Consider the following 23,347-nt stretch of genomic DNA (forward strand, 5'->3'; position numbering starts at 1 on the left):
AGTTCTTCCGGAAGTCACATCAACCACGTGGGTGCTATTTGAAGGCAGAGCTTTAAAGTGAGCGAGTGGCTTGTCCACCCACTTCCACAGTCACACGTGGAGCACCTACTGCGCGCCAGGGAGGAGAGGGTGCGAGCCCCGCCATGTAGGACCTTCAGTTCACCCTGAGAACCAGAGTGCGGGGGGGGGGGGCGGGGGGGTGAGGCAGGCCCGGCCCAGCCCAGCCCAGTCCACAGGGCTCTGAACTTGACGGGAGTGAGGGAGCTAGTCCCCAGGAAGCTCCCGCCCTGGCACTGGCTATAGAGCTGGGCACTGGCCTGTCTGGGAGCACCTGTCTGTTGAGCCCTCCAGACCACAGGAGCATACTGTCCTCAGCCCCCAGGCCTCCAAAACAAGTTTACTTCCAATTCTTTAAGTGGTACCTGGTTACTAGGTGCTAAGTTTCCGGGGAGCCGCCCCGAGCCTGCATTCTCTTGTGGTCTCCGCGCTCAGCACTGGCACGCAGTGGGCCAAGGTGTGGGAGTGGACTGGGGACTCTTCTGACAGATGCTGTTCTCTCAGACCCTCAAGTGAAGAGATAGGGGCCACCATGGAGCCAGTTTGGTCCTGAGTGTGAGCCTGGTTTCCCCCAAAGATGTGTGGTAGGGACAAGTGTCTGAGAGAAGCTGAATGACATCTAGAAGGCAGCGGCTGAGTGCCGGGGTTGGGTGGGGGGAGGGGTCCCAGGACAGGTGAGGCCAGGGGCCACAGCTGCGGCCACCCCATTGTGGTCACCGCACTGTGGTGCTGGCTGCGCTGAGCGGACCCACGTCCCAGTGCTGTCGGGCTGCCCTCCCCCTGCCAGGGACAGGCTGGGCTGGTGCTGCCCTGCAGAGCCCAGAGGTGCTCCAGCCCACTGCCAACTGATGCCTGCCTCCTTTTGATGTGTGCGTAGTGTCGGGCTGTCAAGAACATGTCCTGGGAGGGCCCAGTCTCTCCGTGGGGACTTTGCCAGTTCCCATCCTATGTCACTTGGTGCTCATAGACTAGCTCACAAAGGTAGGCTTTGTGCACCCCTCTTTCCCCAGAAATCGGGAAGGTCCCCCTGTCACCCCGTTGTCCCCAACAGGTTCTCCTGAGACTTGACAGGATTGGGTTGTATGTCTGGATTGTTCTTCTCAGCCCTTTTCTGCTTCCTTCTGTCTCTCTGCTGTGATCTGGGCATGTGAGGTTCTGAGGATAGGAAGCCCTGGGTAAGTGAGGCACCCAGTCAGAGGGGAAGGAGCACAGGGTCTTGGAGTCAGTGGCCTGAGTTCTGTCTGGCACAGCTGCTCACCACCTGTGGGATCTGGAGGATGGGGATCAGACACCTGCCCCCTGGGAGGCTGCCAGCTTGGGATGAGATCATATGATAGCCCGCCCCCTGGTGCCTGCACAGATCAGATGCTTGTCTACCGTGGTCTCCCTCCCTCTTCTCCTGCCCTCTCAGAATCCTGGTTCTTTCTGTGTCCTGGCGAGCATACATTTGAGCAAATATATTAATCCTCCTCCTTCATTTGAAAATGCCTTTCCTCCTTCTCCTCATGAGCATGGCTTCCATTTCCATTATAAATCCAATCTGTTTGCTCTAAGCTTTGTGAGTTCTCGGAGAGGCTGCACCACTATTATCTTAGTACTTCTCATCCTGTTCCTAGAAAGGGACTGTGTCTGCGAGGAATTACCTGCTTGTGTGTGCATGTTTTCTTGTCCACTCGCCCCAGCGCCTGTTAAGACCAATGAGGTCTAAGCCGAGCCATCCCAAGCAGCTCTTGGGTCCTTCAAACCTTCAGGATCGTATTTTAGAACTAGAGTGGGCTGAGACGCCACCTAGCCCCACTCACTCCTACTACACATGATGTAGTAAGAAGACCAAAACCCAGGGAGTAGAGGGCCTGGCCCCAGTTCACACTGGATCAGTGGTTTGCAATTGTGACTGTGCGTTAGAGGAATAATTTGCTTGAGCCCCCATTGCCCCCAAACCTTGGATAGGGCAGAGGTGTAGAGCAGGGAGGAGGTGGTTTGCTATCAGCATGTCTAAAAAGCTTCCCAAGTGGTTCTAATATGCAGCCAGGGCTGAAAACCAGAGAATAAAATGTTTGTCTATGTACTAGCCTCACATATCTGGAAAAAAAAAACTAGTTATAAAATAAATACCCATAGGAGACTTTCTGAGAAGGGGTAGGGCCTGTCACAGGGGAGGGCCCCCAAATAAGCATCTCCCTCTGCAGACCCAGAGCATCGGAATGGGTATCATTAGTCTGTACTTGTTTTATTTAAAAACCAAATATTTATACAAGATTGTCTAGGTGCCAGACACTGTTCTCAGTGCTTTACAAATTACCAACTCATTTACTCATCAGAGCATGACTAGGTGATGGTCCACTATGATCCCATTTTACAGAGGAGAAGACTGAGGCACAAAGCAGTGAAGTCACTTGCCCAAGGTCACATGCCCAGAGAGTGCTGGAGGCATGGCTCTGGTTGGTGCCTAAGTCCTTGCTTGTAGCCTCTGTGCTAAATCACTTCTCTTGTCCTCAGCCCACACGTGCTCTGACAACACCTTCAGGACTGGGCCTTCCTAGAGGAAAAAGATCTACTGGAAGGTGGGACTGAAGGCTTCTGAGCTCAGTAATAACATAGGGTACCTTTGAGGAGCGCCTGCAACTTACACACCTTTCCTCACTTAGCCTGTGATGAAACCATGGTTATTCTGGTCACACAGCTTCAAACCCAGGTCTGCCCAACTCTGGTCCATGTGCCACAGGGATAGCCTGAGATAGAATTTGTATACAGAGTCCAGGTTTATCCTAGAAGCCTTATCCAAGGGGCATATAACATCACTGTATGAGAACACCCTCTGGAAATACGTTCTTATGAATTAAGTTTTTACAATTTATTTTATTCAAGACAGATTCCATTCAAGCTGAGTCATGGAACCATGAAGACAGTAGGAATATGTAATTTCCTAACTCAGGTTAACAGGGGTTTATTTATTTTGCCCACTACAGAAACACCAATTATGGAAACATGCAAATAGCTCCTGGTTTGCGCCCCACGCTGTAGCAGCTTGCCCTTCCCTCCTGCAGCGGGCGCCACCCAGGGCTTGCTGCTCCACTGGACTGCCTGGCTAATGGGATGTTGACAACCTGCCTGGTCAGACACCAAAGCTTCTTTAACTGAGAACATGGCCAATCCAGTCTTCAAGCAGCATGCCTAGGGTTTTAGCAGCCGGCTGCGGTCTCTGTTTCATTCTGCTGCATGCGTGCCATGAGCTCAGTGGTAATGCTGTGGTCCAAAATTTAGTGCACAGTGTGGAGAAGTTATCCAAGACTGATCACGTGTTTCTGACCTAATGTGAAAATCCAATTCACTGTGAGACCTTGCTCAAGTCACTTTCTCTCCTGGTGCCTTGGCACCAAAATGGGGGAGATTAACTAGACCATACTCAGCTCTAGTCATCTCTGCTGTGTGACATCAGGCAGCATTCTTGACTTCTCTGATCCTTATGGCAGTGGAGACATCCTCATGGGAACAAAAAGGAATCACTACAGGGAGAGCTGGTATTAAGTGTAGCTGATTCCTTAATCCATTTACAACGGTGTAGGTTTTAAACCCATTAACGAGGACTGCTACAGGCCAGGTGGCTTCCTCACAGAGTTCATATCATTTTGACACAGTTCTTTTGTTTCAGCCACATTGAGGCAGCTGCTCTGACACAACTGGTTTGAAATGGGGACATTTTGACACAGCTGAGAAAACAAAGCATTACACCTTCAGCTTTTTAATAAACATTACCAAGTAACATGCCAAGGAGACATTTCAGGCAAACTTCCCTCCTCCTAGAACTACCCCATATCTGACCTCCCCTCTGGCAGGGGGCTCAGGGAGGGGAGCGGGGCAGAGATTGGGCTTGGGGTGGGTTTCCGGTCAAGTTGGCCATGAAGGAAGCAGAGGCAGTAAGGAGCTGGTGGGAGTGAAGGGCAGTGATGACCAGACGTGCACAAGATTGCAAGGGGGGGGGGTGCTGTTTCACACAGTACCTGGTAATTTTCAAAGACAATTTTACATTTAAATGCAGCCATTTCAAAACTCTTGCATCAAAACAACCATGTCAAAATGCCCTTCTCTGTCTCAGATAAAGGAAATGAATGCCACAAAGCAATGAACATGACAGGGCTTCTGCCCCCCAAAAGCTCAGAGTCACCAGAGGGGAAAGGAAGGATGGAAAGAGAAGCAAATTACTATTATACTGCTGGGCAATTGCTGTAATAGCGGAAGGGGTGAGGAGGGAACAGGGTAGAGAGAGCCTGGGGCTGGGGAGGGGGTGACGGGGAATATAAGCAATGCTTGTTGAATGACTGGGAATAGTGAAAATTAACTGAGGGTTTACCTTGTGACAAGCACTGTTATTAGTGCTTTAGTTTAGCTCATTTAGTCCCCACAACTACCCAATAAGATGGATATTATTAAGATTATTCCCATTTCATGGATAAGGAGACTGAGGATCCCAGAGGTCATGTGAGTGACCTTCCCAAGACCACATAGCTACTGAGTGGCAGAGACAGATTTGGAAAGGGGGCACAGCCACACCTAAGGTCCTGCTCACACCCTTGCGCTCTGTGGCCTCTTTGTGGGGAGGGGAGCCTCAGGGAGAAGGAACACAGGTTTTAGCTTCCATCAGACTGCGGCCCACTCTTCTCACCACTTGTCAGCTGGATGATGCCCTTGGACCATCTGCTGACCCCAATCGTCTCTTTCATCTTCTTCCTTTGGCCCTCACCCTCCCCAGCATACATCACTCAGTGCCTGTGGGCAGTACTTTTTGACTCGATAAATATGCAGTCAGCATGCATACCTGCAGGTACCGTGTTAGACCCGGCTCCACAGAAGTTAATGAGACAAAGTTCCTGCCACCAGGAAGCTACCGTTCTCGTGGGAGGAGACCTGAGGGGTAAGGAGCCAGCTCCGCAGAATCCAGGGGAGTCCCCTGGGCAGGGCAGAAAAACAAGGTAGAGCCCCTGTGTGAGGAGGCGTGATGAGCAGATGAGAGAGGGAAGAGGGGAAGGTGGGTAGGGGACAAACTCAGGGTAAGCAGCCTGGATTAACCTCCAGTGCACCAGGGAGCCCCTGCAGGACAGGGAGCAGGAGAGTGGGCTCACTGTGCCCGAGAAGGGGTTACAGGGCACAGGGCGGGGGGCTGCAGTAGCTCAGACAACGCACCATGGGGGCGCTGTGCTTGGGCGGTGGCAGCAGAAACACCGCCCTCATAAACTGTAACGTCTCAGGCGGTTTACAGGGAGGTTGTGTATTATAATTACTCTTCTTTTCCCCTCATCACTGACCCTTCCTTGCCTTCCATAGTCTGTGTGGCCGCATCACAGGTGAGAAGGGGGTGGGGGGGTTCATTTTCTCGGAGCCTGAAACAATCCAGCTTCCCTGTCTCCTCTGAAGATGTTGTGTGGAGAGAGAGAAAAAAATTACACTCTTTAATAGAAATACTTTTCCTTCATTAAATGAAATCTCCAAAGCCCAGCAGCATTTTTGGTGCTTATATGAAGATGCCAGTGGGGATTTGAGATTGAAAGTGGTATTTTTATACAAGTCAATGAAGATCTCAATAGGAAAGAAAGAACACTTCAAATCTAAATTCCTCCAGCAACAGGCAAGACAGATCTCCGGCTCAGGGCCTGGACCGCATCACTCCCAGCCCTACTGGGAAACTTTTCCTGCGGCATTTCGAGCACTCATAAATATTGGTTCTCTGTTTGGGGAAATTGTGTTAATAGTGTCTTTCCAAGGCTGCAAACCATTCAACTTGAATTTCTGTTTATACCTCAACTCTGATAACTTTGTACAAAAGCTCAGGAATTTGTAGGAGTTTGAGTCAGAGGCAGATGCGCACGTGGGCCTGCGCACGTGGGCCTGCACACGTGGATGTGCAGAATAACATGGATTATTTGGTACAGGTGGGAATGAACTCTTCTCCTCAGCAGTGTCAGAGCAAAGACCAGTCACGAGAAGTAGAAAGACTGGGTTCAAATTACAGCTGTAAATCTAAGCTGGGTGGCCCTGGGCAATGACTTAACCTCAGATTTCTCCTCTGTAATAGGAGGAAACAATTCACTTCCCAGGGGGCCTGGTGAGATCTGGATCATAGTGTATGGAGAGGGCCTGGCACTCGGGGCCCACTCAGAACCTGTTCCTTTTCATCCACCTGATGGCTCTGTTGTAGCCCGCTAGACTCATCTGTTTCATGGCAATAATCCTGGTTATCTATTGCTACCTAGTAACCCCCGCCTCCAAATTTAGTGCTTGCAACGACAATCGTCTCGTATTTTGCAAAGAATCTGCAGTCTGACCGCTCCTTTCTGCTTCATGTTGTCTGGGCCTTCAGCAGGGCCGACTCCAACAGCTAAGTTTACAGATGGAGAAACAGCCACGGAAGCGGCCAGAGGGAAGGGGTCTGCCTGGAGCTACAGAGCATTAAGGAAAGCTCTTTTCTGAACACCACCACCAGGTCCTGTGAGGGGAGAACAAACTGAAAGGCACTAGCTTTTGAGTTGGTGAGACGCCCTGGGGGCAGTAAAGCCACTGGAGGGATTGCACTTGTGTTTGCAACAGCTGGTGCTTTGGTCCCACCGAACCAGGCTTGGGGGTCTGGTGAGTTGGCCGGTCCTCGCCTCTTCCCTGGCTTCCTCATGCATGAGACAGGGATTCTCAGCCCTCACAGGGCTGACAGAGGCTTGCCTAGCAGCTAGCAGATGCTCAATAAATGGTGTCCATTAAAAGAAGGATTAGTTCTCTGCTCTGCCTCCAAGCATCCCAGTGCCCACCCCACCAGCCCGCATTGCCGGGAAAGCAGGAGAGGGCTCTGACTGCGACTAGCAGGCAGGCTGAACTCTCCCCTTCCAGTGTGGAAAAATCCATTACCGAGAAGTCATTTGTCAAAGCCAACTGTTTAGCTGCTTTAATTTACATATTTATCAAGTTTGATTAGAATGTATTGTCTTCGACTTTCATCCTAGCTTTCACCTCTTCTCGCCCTCTTTTCCTGGGGAAACTTTTTGTTGTCCTTGTTGCAAAAGGGCACCTGGTAATTCAATTTGCATTTGCTAATCAGCCCGAAACTGAACCTGGTGAGACATTTCTAGAGGCTGGGCGAGATAAAAGGCAGAGCACGTGTTAGGAAAAGCCTGGGCACTCAGTTCTAGCCTGACTCACTCGTGCAGCCAAAGGGCAACAAGTACCCGACAAGTGTTCCATGGGGATTTATTGAGCGCCTTCTGTGTGCGAGGCACTGGGAATACAATATGTGAAAAAGACAGGCAGTCATGTGTTGCTTAGAGTCTAGTGACCTCAGTTTTTGCATCTGGAAGATCAGGCAGTTGGACCAAATAACCTCTAAGTGTCTGCAAGTTACCTTTTTCTTCCCCTATCTTTTGGAAGAAGGTAATTAGGTTTAATTTTTTTTTAATGGAGGTACTGGGGACTGAACCCAGGATGTGCGTGCTAAGCACACGGTCTACCAGTAAAGCTATATCCTCCCCCACAAGGTACCATTTTTGAACACATACTATGCATCAGATTGTGGGCATAGACCTGATGCATTATCTAGTTAACTCTCACGAGACTCTTACATTGATATTGTTATCCTCATCTTGCAGGTGAGGAGATGAACACTCTCAGAGCTCAAAGTCACACATGGGAGGATTTGATTTAGCCCTTGTTCTGTCTGACTCTAATTCAAGTTTATAACCGCAAAGCCAGGCTTGATTTTTCTTCTTCACTAGTCTTTGAGCTCCTGGGTGGCAGGGACAGTGTCTGATTGCTCTGTGTCCTCAGGGGCCAGCCCAAAGTTTGGCATATGGTCAGTGTTAGAAAATACGAATAGAATTGAACTGAAAAAGAAAGTCCTTCATCCTCAGCCTACTCTGCTTTTCAGCCTCAGATCTGCCCCACTCTCGTGAGCTGCCTCAGCTGAAGGCCATGTAGCAGATGCTATGTGCCCCACCCCACCTCTCTTCAGGACCAATTTCCCCAGTTCCCAGGAGTGTTGGTGCCTGACAGCTTACAGCTGAGCTCCTCCCTGGAAGTTACACTCAGCTGAGGGAAGCTGCCTTGACCGAGGCTCCACCCCAGACCTGGGGGCAGCCCACATCCACGCAGACCCAGCCCCTTTGTTTCCTGGAACAATGATACAGGGCCCTCCTGGCCCAGAGCTCCCCATGTGATTGATTAAAGTCGCTGTTAAGACTGTCCCAACCCTGCTCGACTCACTTCTCACAAGCGTTGCTGAGAGCAGTCCCGAGGAATCTCCTGCCTGGCAATCTCAGAGCCGCCCAGCCTGTGCCCCAGGAGACCTGACCTCGGTAGGTACTCTGAGCAGGCTGCTCTGATTCTGACTTTCTGGAAGAGCTTGGAGGGTGCTGGGATCAAGAGAGAGCATGGTGGGGAGAGTCCTCCTGCCATTAGCCTTCCCCCAGAAGGCTGCCTGCTGACATGCTCCAGGCCCAGGGCCCCAGGCTAGCAGGGCAGCCTGGCTGAGGGGTGCTGCCCCCGTGACTGTCAAGGTGACGACTGACCTAGCCCTCTGTATCTCAGGCCGGTCGCATTTTGGCTCCCTTCACATCTCAGGCAGGCATCCCCAGGCACTTTCCAAGCACCAGCCTGCATGGACATTGCCCAAGGTGCCCCAGTAATGGAAGAGGAGGCCACTTGGACCTTGGAGCTCTGTGCCCCAGGTTCCAGGCCTGGCTCAACCCCTCTCTGGCTGTGTGGCCTGGGGCCAGTCGCTTGTCCTTTCTGGGCCTCTCCCTTCATCTTCACAGTGAGGCTGGCCCACTCCTCAGGCTTTGCAGTTCTGCTGGGCTCTAAGAGTCCCCTATAAGTCAGAGGCCTCCTTAGGGCTTTTTAAAGCCAAAAGAGTGGTTTTAATATGTACTCAACACATGAGGTGTACCAGAGGGGGAGAGGCTCCTTTCCCAAAGGACTGAAATTCCAGAATTAATGCTTCCTTTCTCATCAGGAGCATTTCTCTGTCATGAGCATACTCTTCTCAATGGTAATCTTTGTTCTCTTCTTCTGTCTCAAGGGTAGAACACTCAGTCCCTAACCCTGGAGCATGGGTGAGTCTACCTCATGGATATGAGGTTTTAGGCCGTGGGAGATCTGAGCCTCGCTAAGGGACTGTGACCCAGAGGGCAGCAGGGTGAGGGAGTGAGAGAGCTGAAAATAAACTTTGCCGACACCACTGTTTTCTCAAGGTGGCCCAGAGGCTAGCAGACGCTGGGCTTTAGGGAGAACAGACCTGCGGTGTGGCGTTCGGTCCTGCCTGAGCAGCTGCAAGTGATTTATGACCAGATGAGGGGCCCAGATGAACTCCATGAGCTCCGAAGAGGGTGAAGGTCTGGAGGTATCTGGAAAGGCTTTTTAGAGGAGTTGGGGCAGAGACAGAAAGTCTAAGAAACTGAAGATTTGCTTGGGAAGATAGTGACAAGGCCAGTCTGAATAAAGTAGAATATTTTATAAAGAGGAAAACATGCGCCCAGGTGTGGAGGTGTGGAGGGAGCATTCATGCTTATGGGGCTGCCAAGAGTTAGCCGAGGCTGGGGCCTGGGGAAGGGGCTGGGGAGGTGAGCGGCCAGCAGCTACCAGAGACCAGGCAGTGGGGTGGAGGTTGGGAGGGCCGGCCAAGGGAGGCTGGACTTGCCCGGAGGACAGCGGAGCACTGCTCAAGGGTTGTAAGCAGAGAAGCAGAGGGAGTGGCGTGTTCTAGTTGCTGTTTGAAAAGACCACTTTAGTGGCTGGGTGGAGGATGGGCTGGCAAGGAGGGCGCCTGCACTGGGACACCAGTGACCAGGCTATTCCAGTCCAGAGCTGGCTGTTGCCACCAGGATTTCCTTTTCTCCTGCTTGGAAGCAGTGTGGACCTGTGTGGGCCCCAGGCTACGGGGGACAAGACTGCAACTGGTCTGGTTTGGAAACGAACAGGAGGGCATTTTCTTGACCTCAGGCCAAGGCATCCTAAAGTCAAGAAAATATGAAAGGCTATCTTTAAAGAAAAAAAATTCCTTCTCCTGTTGTAACGTTCCACGTTCCCCTCCCAGGTCCCCCCCCCACTTCTTCCTTCACAGAACACCTCTCTCCCCATGACAAGTTATTATCAGAGTTATTGTCAGGAGACAGAGGGAAACAAAATTGACAGTGTGAACTTCTGGGAGATTTTTGTCCTCAGAAGGCCCAGCTGGTGCTCTCTGGGGCATCTTGGTGGGTATCCATCAACCACGGGTCCATGGATAATTCACCAGATCAACTGAGGCTCTCTCTCCATCCTGACACCAAGGTTGTGGCTCTGGTCCTCACTCACGCTCAGCATGAGATGCAAAGTTTCTTAAGTTCTACAATCAACTAGGGGAAGTGTATTTATCTCTAGGGGATTCATTAGTTATCTATCACTTCCTAACACGTTACTCTGGAGTTCAGCATTTTAAAACAACAAACCAAAGTTGGGGGAGCTCACCTCTTGAAGGGAGGAGATTAATGAATTTGTGGATGCATTTTGAAAACCACCACAAGGACCTATTTAATCTCCAAGAAGTGATATGATGCAGTGGTTAAGAGTATAATTTGAGATTCATAAAGACCTAGGTTTAATCCCGGCCCCACATTTGTTACTGATGCAGGTCGGGACAAGTCATTTAACCTTGCTAGGTCTCAATTTCCTATAAGATAGGGGTAAGAATAGTAGATGTTTCTTTGGATTCTGTGAAAATTAAATAAGATCATACATGTAAAGTGCCTGACACAGAGTAAGCACTGAATAAATATGACTTAATTGCTATTGTAGTGGGATAATATTATTGTCCTCGTTCGCAAGAGGCAGGATGGCATAGAGGTGAGAACACAGGTGGAGTCAGACTGTCAAGGTGGGGACTCTGGCTCCGCCAGCCCTTAGCTGCGAGAACTAGGGTGAGTTGCTCAGTGTCTTTTGGCCTTGGTCTTCTATACAAAGAAGATAATAAAAGCTAGTGCCCAGCCACCTAGTAGATGTTCAATAAATGTGTTACGAATGAGGAAATGGTGGAGGGGTGATAAAGGGATATTATCCCTCTGTCAAAGTTGTGTGTTTGTGTGTGTTGGGATGCTGCACAAAACACTTGACTTCAACACCATCTGTTACCTGGGGAGCCTGGTATGGCTGTCCCAGTTCCATTTGAGTGTCCCCTGGACCCTGAGCATGTCCCCTCCAAAGCTTCCAGTTTTATCTTCCCTTTTGTGTTATTCTTGGTCTCCTGGTTCAGCTTCTTTGCCACCCTGGCTTTGTTCAAGCATACTTCCTTCATCATCCCTGCTGCCTCCACCAAGAATATGTTTAATTGGCTTTGCACGAGTCTGGGGATTTAGTGACAGGATTGTGTGTGTTGGGGGGGTCCCATGTCACACCACCTCAGAGCTGCTACATTACCTTAAATTGATTTTGCAAATGAAAGCTAAAAGCTAAGCAAAGGCGACCCATCCATTTTGCCTAAAGATGATTATAATGCTCTTTTACGGCCTCCTAAATGACAAAGCAATTTGTTACCTGCCTGCATCAACATTTGCTTATATTAGCACCCGAGATGCTTGATTTTTATTAGCCCCACGTTATCATTTTATGAAGACGCAGGGGCTCAGTAAAATTAGTGTGCAAATAGAATGCCCATTTTGCATTTCCCCGTGGTCAGCAGAAATTCTGAATGCAATTGAGTTGATACCAGGTTGGGGGAGACATCCATAAAGGTAGCTTTCACTGAGGCCTCGGTAATGCCATTTATCATCTCTACGCTGCTCGGATAGATGGGGTCAGTGTCAGACAGTGTTTTTTAAAAGGGCTTGGTGGCATTTTGGTTTATTTTGTTGTTACTTTTTAAGCAAAAAAGCAGTATAAATACTGAGACATACCTCAACTTCCACAAACAACAAGGGATAAAACCAAACTCTCCTGTGTACATTATAGATAGAAAGGCAGTAGGTGCGGAATCTGATACTGTCATTAGTGGGTCCAGGAGGAGACTGCTAGCTCTGTGACCTTGGGCATGTCCCTTCCTTCTGGGAGCCTCAGTTCCCTCACCTGTAAAATGGGATACCCTCCACCTCACAGAGGCATGATAAAGATTAAACGTGTCTGAATTTCTTTATAAACCATGATCAGTATGAGCACATTTTACTTATTAATTCAATGGCCAGTTCCTGAGAACTTAGTCCATGCAGGGTCCTGGGAAAGACATTAAACATACACCATGAAAGTCACAGTTTGTTCCTCAAGGAGCTTGTATTCTGTCCGTGAAATGTTCATGTATCTAACTCCTCTTTTAAACTATAGACTTCTTTGTAGCAGATGAGCCTTCTCTCTCCCTCCCTTTGCTCCTAAAGGTGTTTAGCATAGAGCCGAGTGCAGAGCGAGTTCTCAAGAATGTATTTTGGCTTCATTATATGTCTCACTGCCTTATAGGGATGTAGTTTTAGGGAAGCAGTGACGATACTGGTGACCCCAATAGACCAAGCAAGTCCTAAGCCGTCAGAGCCAGGCTTCAGAGGGTTAATTCTTTTGATTTTAGTCTCTGATGTTGGTGCATCAACTGCTGGGATCATGAACCACATTCGAAATAACCTGTCCCTAGCATTTCAGAAGCAAAAAGCCTGTTACTGGTTACTACCTGCCCCCTCCCTCCGAATCAACCTCTAGCACAGATGGGATCCTTTAATCCAGCTCCTCTCAACGTTCATTTCTGAATTTCCTTCAAGTCATCGTTCTGTTCTATGTCAGTCGGTCCTTCTTCTGCTCGTGGCTAAGTGCCCTTTCCTGCCCCTCCTTTCTGGAAATGTCACTCTTGGCTACTGCTTTTGTCTAATACTGTCTTTGCACAATGCAAAACTTTATTATACAAGTGGGACTTCTGTAGAGGCAGCAAGAGCTTGGGCTCTGATTCTGGCCCATAATTTTCTATTTCTTTGTACGTCTAATAATTTTTATCAGATGCTGGATATTGTGAATTATACATTGTTGAATATCTGGATTTTGTTGTCTTCCTTTAAAGAGAGTTAGAATTTATATAGCAGGCAGTCAAAATGTTTTTGTTCCATTTAAGCCTTTTGAGATTTATTTTAAAATTTTGTTGGAGTGAGTCTAGAGTGGTTTAGCCCCACTGCTAAGGCATGGCCCTTCTGGGTTCTCTACCCAATGCCCTGAATGATCAGTGCAGACTTCCACTTTGGAGGTGGGAATTCAAGTGATGCCTAGCCCTGTGTGAGCCCTGAGAAAGTGCACTTCACAACTCCGTGTTCATTTTTTAAATAACATCGTGGAGATTCACCCTGTGCATGCATATCTTGGGACCCAACAAAGACTCATGAAGACCCCTTCACAGATTTCTGGAACTCTTTCTACAGAGCTCCCTCTTCTCTGGAACTTACAGAGTTTCCCCACCTGCTCCAGACCCCCTAAACGTCAATCTCAGTGAGACTTCCATGCTCTGTTCAGCATACCCCTCCCTGCTCTTTGGTCTGGGATGGGCCGCCAGGCAAAAAACCAGTCATGGGGCACGCCTCATTAGTTTCCCTTTTCTCGTGAATTAGTCTTGCACTGACTCTTGTTCAATGTCTGGAAACAGTTATTCTGTACATTTTTGTCCAATCTTCTAGTTGCTTAAGATGAAAGAGAAATCTGGTCCCTCTTACTCCATCAAGGCCAAGCGGGGCTTGGATTCTAATCTCAGATCTACCCTACATAGCTGTGTAGGTAGACCTTGAACAAGTTATATAACCTCTGAGCCTCCGTTTCTGCCTTGATAAAAGGAGTATTAATTGTGCATGTTTCTGTAAGGATTATAAATAATGTATATAATGCACCTGCCACAAAAGGTGCTGATTGAACGGCAGCTGCCACTGTTACTAGTACCAATATAAATAGCACCCTTGCTACTCCGGCACTTACTGAATTTCTACTGTGTACTGGGCGATATGTAAGCCTGTTTAGTTATGACAACAATCCTATGAAGAAAATATCCACGTTTATAGATTAGCACATTGAAACTCAGGAAGGATACATAACCTGCCTAGTTCCATGGTCAGTGGATCTGGGATTGGACTTCATATGACTTCTTCAGATGATTATAATATTAAAATGATCATTTGCACCAAAGAAGAGGAATGTAAGTGTTTAATATTAGATAACCAGGGACTTAATACAACTAGTCAGTAATGGCTAGGACTTAATGGTTCTAACCCAGTGGTTTAAGAGATCAGTGCAAAGCATCCTTTTCCTGCCTCCCTCTCTCCCACATACTAACTCCTCATCTAAGTTCTCCCTGTCCTCCTTAGCAACCTCTTCCATTTTGTCTTACAGACAACCTTCGAGAAGGGGCAGAGCAGAAGGTGGTATTCATCACAGGGCGAGTCCACCCGGGGGAAACACCCTCTTCATTTGTGTGTCAAGGTGAGTTGCCAGATCTCATGGGCATCCCATGCCTACCCCCTACACCCAACCTGGACACTGTGATGGCCTCTGGGACGGTATGGTCACATGCAGCAGAGTCATTATCTCGGACGAGAATTCACTTCACTTCTAAAGAGGCTGCACCTGAACTCTGTTAGTATTATTTCACTAAATATTTATTGACTACATGTATGTATGGAAGAATGGCTGAATGAACGGATGGACGGGTGGATGGATAAATGAACAGGTAGGGCTGAATGAAGTTCTCTTGTATGTGCTGTATTGAGGATGAGTCATAGAGTCAGCTACACTTCTTAGTTTTGTTTTACTTGTCTCTGTTGGTTTACAAAAATAAGAAATCTGGCCTCCTCCCACTCAGCATCACCACCAAGAAAAAAAAAAAATCTGGCCCTAGGTCAATGCATACATTGGTAGAAGTGTGGTGGACTAGGGAAGTAAGAATTGAAAATTATTTACTCGTTCATTCAGTCATTCAGTTAACAAACAACTTTTAAAATACCTACCATGAGCAGGAATGCATGCTTCATATCAGACAACCAGAGATAAATAAGGTGTAATTTCTCTTCTCAAATATATCTCTTTATAATTGAATTTTATTTATTAAGTGTTTAATCCATGTTAAATATATATTTAGTCAACAATATATATAATCCATGTGTGTATATATATATATATGTTCAACTAGTCAGCAATATAAATATGTTCAACAGGTGACATATAAATGATAATTGAACGAATGCCCAGGTTCCCACCAGCCTAAGAAGCAGAATATTATCTATTCCTTTAAATCCTCTGTCCTCCTTACTTTCCCTGCACACAACTAACCATCAGCTTGAATTTTGTATTTGTCCTTCTTAATAGTTTTACTATACATGTAAGCATTCCTAAACAACGCATTTTTAGTTTTGCTTGTTTTGAACTTTTTAACAATGGCAGCATTCTGTATGCACTGGAGCTTGCTTTGCCCAGCATCTGTGTTGGTGAGTATAGCTGTAGTTCTCTTGTTCTCTCCATGTGTTCTATTCCATTTCTGTCTATACCTTGACTTACCTGTCTGTTCTCCTGAAGATGGACCATTTAGTTGTTTACACTGATTTTTCTTAAGAACAGTACTGATTCAAATGTCATATTTGTATCACACAAATGTGATACACACCTGTTACCTGTGCACATGTGCAAATATTTTTCTAAGGTGTACAACTGGAATGTAATTGCTAGGTCATAGGATACGTGTGTCTTCAACTTTACTGGCTGTTTCCAAATTTCTCTCTAAAACGTTACACAACTTGACATTGCCCCCAGCAGTGTGTAAGAGCTCCTCCTATCCCACGTTCTCGCCAGTACTTTTTCATTTTTACCTTCTAGTAGGTCTGTTACGTATAAAATATGTGACACTATGTATGAGCCAAGCACTTTTCTAAGCACTTTACATATTTTGTTATTTATTTTGTTAATGTCATCTAAGTTATTTGCTTTATCTTGATTGTATTAATTTTTCTATGTCATAGGAATGAATATCAACTATATTTTTACATATAAGAAAACTGAAGTTTAGAGAGGTTATTTTAGTCTCAAAATGACCATGAGGTCGAAGGGATATGAAAAAGCCCACGGAGGTGGTAACAACCCGTGGGAGGCAGCGGGTATCCGTGCTTTGCCGTCGGACAGTCTTGGGGTCAGATACTGACTCCGCCGCTTCCTAGCAGTTTGCTTTCCTTAAAGGTAAAATCAGTCATACTGATCTTTGAAGGCTGTTGTGACGCTGGCAGGAGATGAAAGCGAACAGACACCCAGTCCGGTGCCTGGCACACAGCAGGCCCCCAGGAGATGCCACCCCTTCCCCATGGGGATCTGAGAAGATGAAGCGGGTAATTTGCTTTGTAAGTGCGAAGGCACTCTGCAAACAAACATGGGGCTTATTCGCCCCATTCATATCTTTACAGGGCTGTGTTCCGCACAGCGTCTCCCTCTTTGTTTCAGACAAGGAGACTGAGTTTCAGGGAGAGGGAGTGATTGCCCAAAGACAAGCAGCTTGTCTGAGGCAGAGCTGGGCAGGGGTCTCAGGCCCCCGCTCCAGGCACCTTAGCTGACTCCATGGCATTCTCACTTCCCTCCTCCTTCCTCCCCAGCACTGTCCTTGTAATAACCTCTCCCAGTCCCTCCTGGTTGTACCAACTCCTTTGCTGGCAGCCATCTGCCAGTTACTAAACTTGGCAGCAGCCCTGTTCCCCCAGCTGATCAGATGCAACTGTTTTGTCCTTGTTTGTGAAAAGACAGTAGACTTACTGTCAATACTTTCATCTCTGGGAGCCCAACTCCCGTGCCCACCTCCTCTGTGGGCCACAGACCGAGCGCAGGGTCACCATCCCATTTCTCAGGCAAAGCCTGAGGCAGAGAGAAGCTGAATAGCTCTCCAGGGCTCACTCTGTTGTTGACCCTGCTTTCCCCAAAAGAAATCTGGCCATGCTGAGTGGATAGACTCCGTGCTGTTCTGTGAGCTTTCAATCAATGTTTGCTCCTTGGCAGAGCCTTCCAGTGCCTTCCCACCACCTTCTCAAGGTAAATGGTCACAATCCTCCATGATCTGGCTCTTCCCAGGTGGCCTCAGTCTCCTTATATCCCAGCCCTGCACAGCTTAATCCCTGAACAGTTTTCTCCCCACCACCGGGCCTTTGCACCTGCTGCTCCTCTGCCTGGGAGGTCTCAGGCCCACTCCTTGTCACCTGGCAAACACCCCTCACCTCCCAAGATTCACTTCCAGTACCCACTGTGGGTCCTCTGGCCACTGCTTTCAGCCCCTGCTTTGTGCCTGCATTGTGGGCCACCCAATGGTCATCTTCATTGCCCTGATTCGTTAGCATTTGATTTGTATTTGTTGCTCTCCCTTTAAACTTGAGGTATTGGAGGCCCAGGGCTGGATCTTAGAGTGTCATCCCCCACATCTGTAAAATGGACATTGTCTTGCTTATCTCACGGGGCTGCTGTGAAGAACAAATGCTGTCTTGGCTCTGGGATGCTAAATCTGAGTTCAGAAAGAGAAGCCTCCGGGTCTCACAGCAGTAAATAGCGGGAGGGGGCTTTGAACCTGGTTCTCCCAAGCCTGTACCTGCTTTTTTGCCCCCTCAGGGATAGGAAGCCCTAGAAGGCCAAGCTTCCTGCCTGGAAGAACACAGTGCTCTGGCCACCCCCACAACATTGTGCATGTGACAGTGAGACTGTGGAGGCTCAGGGAAGTGAGTGGCTTACCCAGGGTGACACAGCTAATTCATGTCAGATGTGGCACTGTGGCCCATCTCCCCACCTCTCTCATTGTCCCTTGAGACACAGTTCATCCTTCCTGAGGCAGCTTAAGACAGGCATCTTTCCCCTACTTTGCCCGTGAGGAACTGAGGCATACTCTTTCCCAAGGATCTCCCAGCCTGCTGGGAACAGCCCAGACCACAGCCCTGCAGACCAGCCCTTAGCTGGATCTGCACCCCTCCTACCCCACCAGCCCACCTTGTTCTGGGAAGGACAGAAGGCCTAGAAGGATGATGGCTGAGGTACCTTAAATTTTGTTAAATCTTTTTCCCATTAACTGACTTGGTGACCTTGAGTGGAGAACAGACAGACACGCGGGGCCTGGTCATCCCCATCTGGCTGGGACCACGGTTCTTGCGGCCGAGCTGCCGATGCACCTGCTGCTGGGAGCAGAGTAAAGCCCTGTCATGGCAGAGCTCTGGTAGGGGTGGCATTTAGGGTGGCAGGGCTTTGATGTCCTCAGGGCTCTCCTTGGTGGTGGGATGGCTGATTCTCAGTCACTCTCTGCTGCCCTGAACCCCACTCATGGCCTCTACAAGGTCAAACTGTCCTCGTTTCCCAGCTACGGCATGAGAGGTCAAGGGCGCGCCCGTGTTGCCCGGGAGCTGGGTCTCTGGAGCTGCGCCTCCTGGGATTGAAGCCCAGCTGCCCTGCTTCGTCCAGGATGACCTTGGGGATGTTCTGTAACCTCTCCATGCCTTGGTCCCTTTATCTCAAAAGAGAAGTAATAATGGAAATCCTGCCTCTTAGGGTTGATGTGAAGATTAAATGAGTTAATATCCATAAAACATTTAAGATGGTGCCCGGAACACAGTAAGCTCTGAATAAGTCACTCATAGGCGAGGAGGCAGCACTAATGGAGAACCTTGCAGGTGCCAGGTATGGTTCCTCTGATCCTTACTGTGAACCCGAACCCAGGCGTGTGACTTCTGTACTGTGTGCCCCGCCTTCCCTGCTGCCTCCTGAGTCATTTAGCTGAACCCTCCTCATCTGCACACTGGGAAGACCACGGTGCAAGTCAGAAGTCCAGCCAGGACTAGACCTCAGGTCTCACTCCTGGTCAAGTGAATGTTCTTTCACTGACGCTTCCTGGAATTGTTGGGATGTCTCTCATTGGAAAGTTCCATCTGCAGAGCACTTGTCCTCTTCAGTTAAGCCCACATCTGTGGAGTGCTCCTGGGGGAAGGCACACCACCCTCTGGAGGCGGCAGGGGCAGTGGTCACAGCTGAGGCTTTGGACTTGGGCAGGCCTGAGTTTGCCGAGTTTGAGTCCTACCGCTTTCACCTCCCAGCTGGGGACCTTTGGCAAGTCCTCAACTCCCAGAGCCGGCTTCTCCGCCTGTAAAATGCAGCAGCAATATGGTCCTCCAGGAGCTGCTGCGAGGGTCCACTGAGCCCTGCTCAGCATGGCCAGGGGGCCACCAGGGGGGTCTCCCTCCGGGAGCTCACTCCTCAGGGTTGTCCTGTGGGAACAGGGAGAGGAGTGGGGAGGACACACACACACTCACACACACTCACAACCACCAGGACCAGGCACAACTTAGCACCTCCCACAGTAAAGTGGTGACCTTTGCCCTTCCCTCCCTCCCCTGCTCTGCTTTGCCCCCACCCCCTCCCTCACCTGTCCTCCTCTTGTCCTCCCTCTCCTTCCCAATCAGCCTCACACGTGTGTGACACTAGAGTGTGACACTAGATCCACTAAGGGATTGTCATGTCGTGGGGCCTTTTGCTTCCCCGAGTTGTCTTTTCATCTGTGAAATTGCAGAGTTGGGGATGGGAGGAGGAGAATGAAGAGTCTGTGAACTTCAGGCTCTTCAGGACCAGACTGTCTGTGATTCCATCATTTAGATGGGAATTGGGCTTGGCAGAGGGCGGACAGAGGTCTGGTATCCGGTCAGGTTGGGGCTAGAGTGGCTCCTGCCACATGACCCACAATCTGGGCCCAGCAGAGACCCCCCCCCCCCGACCCCTGCAAGTGTCTTGCTTCAAGCTTGGGTTCTTCCTACTGCAGTGTCCTGCCTCTTAGCAGAGAACAGTATCCATAAACCTCACACAGAACTCTCTAGAGAAAAACCATGCAGGCATATATGTAAATCATTCTGCAAATCACATGCAAATAGACTCCTGGCTCTTCCCATCTTGGCTTAAAGGCAAGGACATCGCTTTGGAGCCTGTAGAACTGGCTGCATCCCAGCCAGGCCCCTGTGAGACCCTCAGCAGCTGAGGTCACCACCCTGCCTTTGTTTACCTGTCTGCAAAAATGGAGCCGATGTAATTACCATTCAATGAAGCTGCAGAACATGCAGTGCCCATCACTGGTCCATTTTTATTCATTTCGTTTTCACACCTTCACATTTTCATACCTACTGAGGACTTTCCCTGTCCCAGAGCTGAGCTGGGCACTGACAAAATCATGGTAAAGAGGTTGAGCTGTCCTTCCCCTCCTAAAGCTTCAGAGGGAAGACAGACTCGCACGGCACATGCAAGCCTCAATCCCCCATACTCAGAGATGCCAGAAATGCAACTTTCCTTACTTTTCTGAAACTGAACTCGGTTTCCATTTTAAGGCCACATTCTGCCAGGGGCCAGAAACTTAATTTCAGTCATTTTCGAGTCACCTTTCTCCAGGATTGTGTGATTTAAGCAAAAACTTCTGATGCTTCTGGGGCTGGTAGACAAATAGTCTTGTCATCAGCGTCACCATCCTGACACCATCTGTGTCACAATCCACACTGCTTCCCTGCCGTTAGCTGCATCCTCGTGGCTCTCTGGGCCTTGGTCACTGCAGAGTCACCACCATGTGGGGTCCTGGTTCCTGACTGCAAGCCTCTTTATGTTTGCTGGCTTTCTCCTGTGTTTGCCCTCTACCTCCACCCTGTCCACCTTCAGGACATCTATCCATTACTTCAGTCCAAACCACATTCCAGACTGCAGCCAGGGGGCACTCTCCAAAGCCCAGCTCTGACCCTGTGCCTTGCAGTGGCTCTCTGTGCCCATCTTACACCTCAGCTCGACCAGCATGTCCCCATTTACCTCTCCTGCTTCTCTCTCAACATCTTCCCATTCCCCACACCTTCAGCCAAACCAAATAAGAGCAGTGAGTAAACAGCTCACTTCCTATGTGCTGGCAGCTTGGCTTACATTAATTCACTGAGATCCTCACAGTAACCCACTAGGTAGCTATTATTATTCTTCTCTTCTTAACTGATGAGGAAACTGAGGGACCGAGCGGTTAAGGCCATACAGCTAGTCCAGCTTCAGGGTCTGTGTCTTTAATCGTGGAGCTGTGCACCCTGGGATTGCAGAGCTCTGTTAGCAAATAGGCTGTCTTCCTTCTCACCTCCCTGCCTTTGTGTATGGCTTCCCCTGCCTGGGATACCTCCCCTGGCACCTCTCTCACCTGGCTCACTCTACTCATCCTGTAAATTTCCACGGCCTCTTCTTGACCTCTAGGCTGGGTCAGGAGCCCCCCTGGGTTCCCAGGACTCCCTGTACTGTTCCCATCAGAGACTTTTGTGGTGAGAGCAGTGGGGAGCTGCTCCCTGCCATGCACCCCTATGAGCAGGAGCCTCTCATATATCTTGGCATGAATGCTTATCAGTTCAGCTAACCCTCTAGTTTGTCCAGGTTGAATGAATTCCTGGAAAAATCTTCCAATGAGCATTTATTCGGCACCTGCTGTATGCCTTGCCCTGAACCAAGCACACCAGGAGAAATAACAACAATGAATGTTCAGTCTGGTTTGCTGGATGAAGGTCATCGTGGCCAGGCAAGGTTGGCACAAGACAGTGATACCTGCCGGCCACCCAGCTAATTTCATATCCTCTGCCACGACATTTCCTCCTCCTCCAGTCTCTCTAGCCTCCAGCCTTCACCTGTTGGTCTGCTTTCTTTCACCTTCCTGATTGTACCAGCTCAAAGGAAACAAACCTGTTTTACTGAAGAGATAGAGACCGATCTTAAGGGGGTTGATGGTGTCTCCCAGCAGGAGAGAGTATTCTCCTTACTTGACAGATGAGGATTCTTCCACTTTGGGGGAGAGGACTAAAATAGATGGAATCATAGACTGTCGGTGTGGGCTGCACCCGTGGGAATAACTGAGTTCTTTCTTCTAATTTTAAAGATAAGCCAGGTTCTCTGACTGCTAGTGTATTGGCTTCTCCAGTTCAGTATCCTTGTCCTCAGGTCCCATAGTTAGTCACCTTCACAGACCAGGACTCCCAGTTCTAACATCCATTCTGTCTTTCACTACCCTGACTGCCTTTCAACCTTTGATCTAAGTGAGTTTATTAAAGCCCATCACAATATTCAGGTGTGGTGCCAGGCAGTTAAAATACAGGAGCTCTAATCTAGTCCAAAGCCATCTTCCAGATTAGGTGTTACTAGCTCTCTATCAAGATGAGAAAACTGGTCAGAGAAAGCTGGTGACCAGTTAGGATTCACACGCAGGTCCCCAGGTCCACACTCTCTGCTCTGTCCATGCAATGCATTTGGCCCATACTGAAGGACGGCATTTCCTCTCCAGTCTTCCTTTCTCCGGCATTTCTCGTGTTCCTCTTCACTTAGCACCCCCTCCCTACACCAAATAAAAGTGAAAGATCTCCTCCCAAACTTCCCGATCCATGGGAAAGATTCCTGTTGAACTCTGACCTCAAGGCGAGAGATGAGTGTAAACCCTCTCCTTTCTTTGCTCCACTCTCACCCTGGATGGCTGCAGCCTCTGGTCTGGCTTTGTTTTCTCTCATTCTTTTATTAGCTGCCTGATCAGCAGCCCAATTAATCTGCTGATCTGTGAAGGAGGATGGCTCACAATGAGCTCCTCCATTTCCAGAAGCCATTCTCTGAGGCAGCATGGCCAGGCACTGAGCACAGGCTGAGTCCTTGATGGAGGGCCACTGGGAGCTGGGGTCAATTAGTGGACAGATTAAGCAATTATTAGCCCCTAACAAGGGTGCCTGGCATCATTACCCTGCCTGTTTACTGGCAAACTACAGCTTTAATATGAAGACCAACAAATAAATTAGGGCATCTGGTCTACCACGGTGTTGGCTGAGAACTAAATGATGTCCAACTGGCTCTCAGCCACTGATGGGTTCTCAGCCCTGGCCTAATGAAAAGCCTGAGTTGTCCCTCACTGGTCACAGCAGCTCTGGAATGTGCCGTGAAGTGACTTATCATCCCAAGAGCTAAGTGCCTGCCACTGGGCGTGTAGATTGTTCTCAGTTACCCTGCTGCTTCCTCCTGTCTGGCTGTCAAAAACCTACTTATCTCTCAGGGCCCAGCTCAAAAGCCTCTTTCTCCTCGCTGCCTTTCCTGCTCTCTGCAGCAGGACAGGAGTTCTCCTTCTGCACTTTTGGGAGGGTTTTGTACTCTCCTATCACTTTCCAGCATTGCAGTCATTTTGTGGAAGGCCAGAGCTCCATTTTATTTATTTCTTCTTAGGTCTCTGATGAATAAGTAGGAACATGAAGAAGAGGAGGGACAGGGCAAGGGCTGAGAGCTGTCGTTCGCCACCCCTTCCCCGCATTGATATATG

At 48.9% G+C, this 23,347-nt stretch overlaps 1 protein-coding gene across 1 annotated transcript in view; it reads left to right on the plus strand.

The window, feature by feature from the left end:
- AGBL4 (AGBL carboxypeptidase 4) overlaps positions 1-23,347 on the plus strand; it is a 1,119,623-nt gene that overhangs the window by 988,907 nt on the left and 107,369 nt on the right. Inside the window, 1 exon segment of the mRNA XM_064493604.1 lies at positions 14,401-14,490. Within this exon segment, the coding sequence (XP_064349674.1) occupies positions 14,401-14,490 (90 nt within the window).

Source organism: Camelus dromedarius, chromosome 14 (genome assembly GCF_036321535.1).
Source record: "Camelus dromedarius isolate mCamDro1 chromosome 14, mCamDro1.pat, whole genome shotgun sequence".
NCBI lineage: Eukaryota > Metazoa > Chordata > Mammalia > Artiodactyla > Camelidae > Camelus > Camelus dromedarius.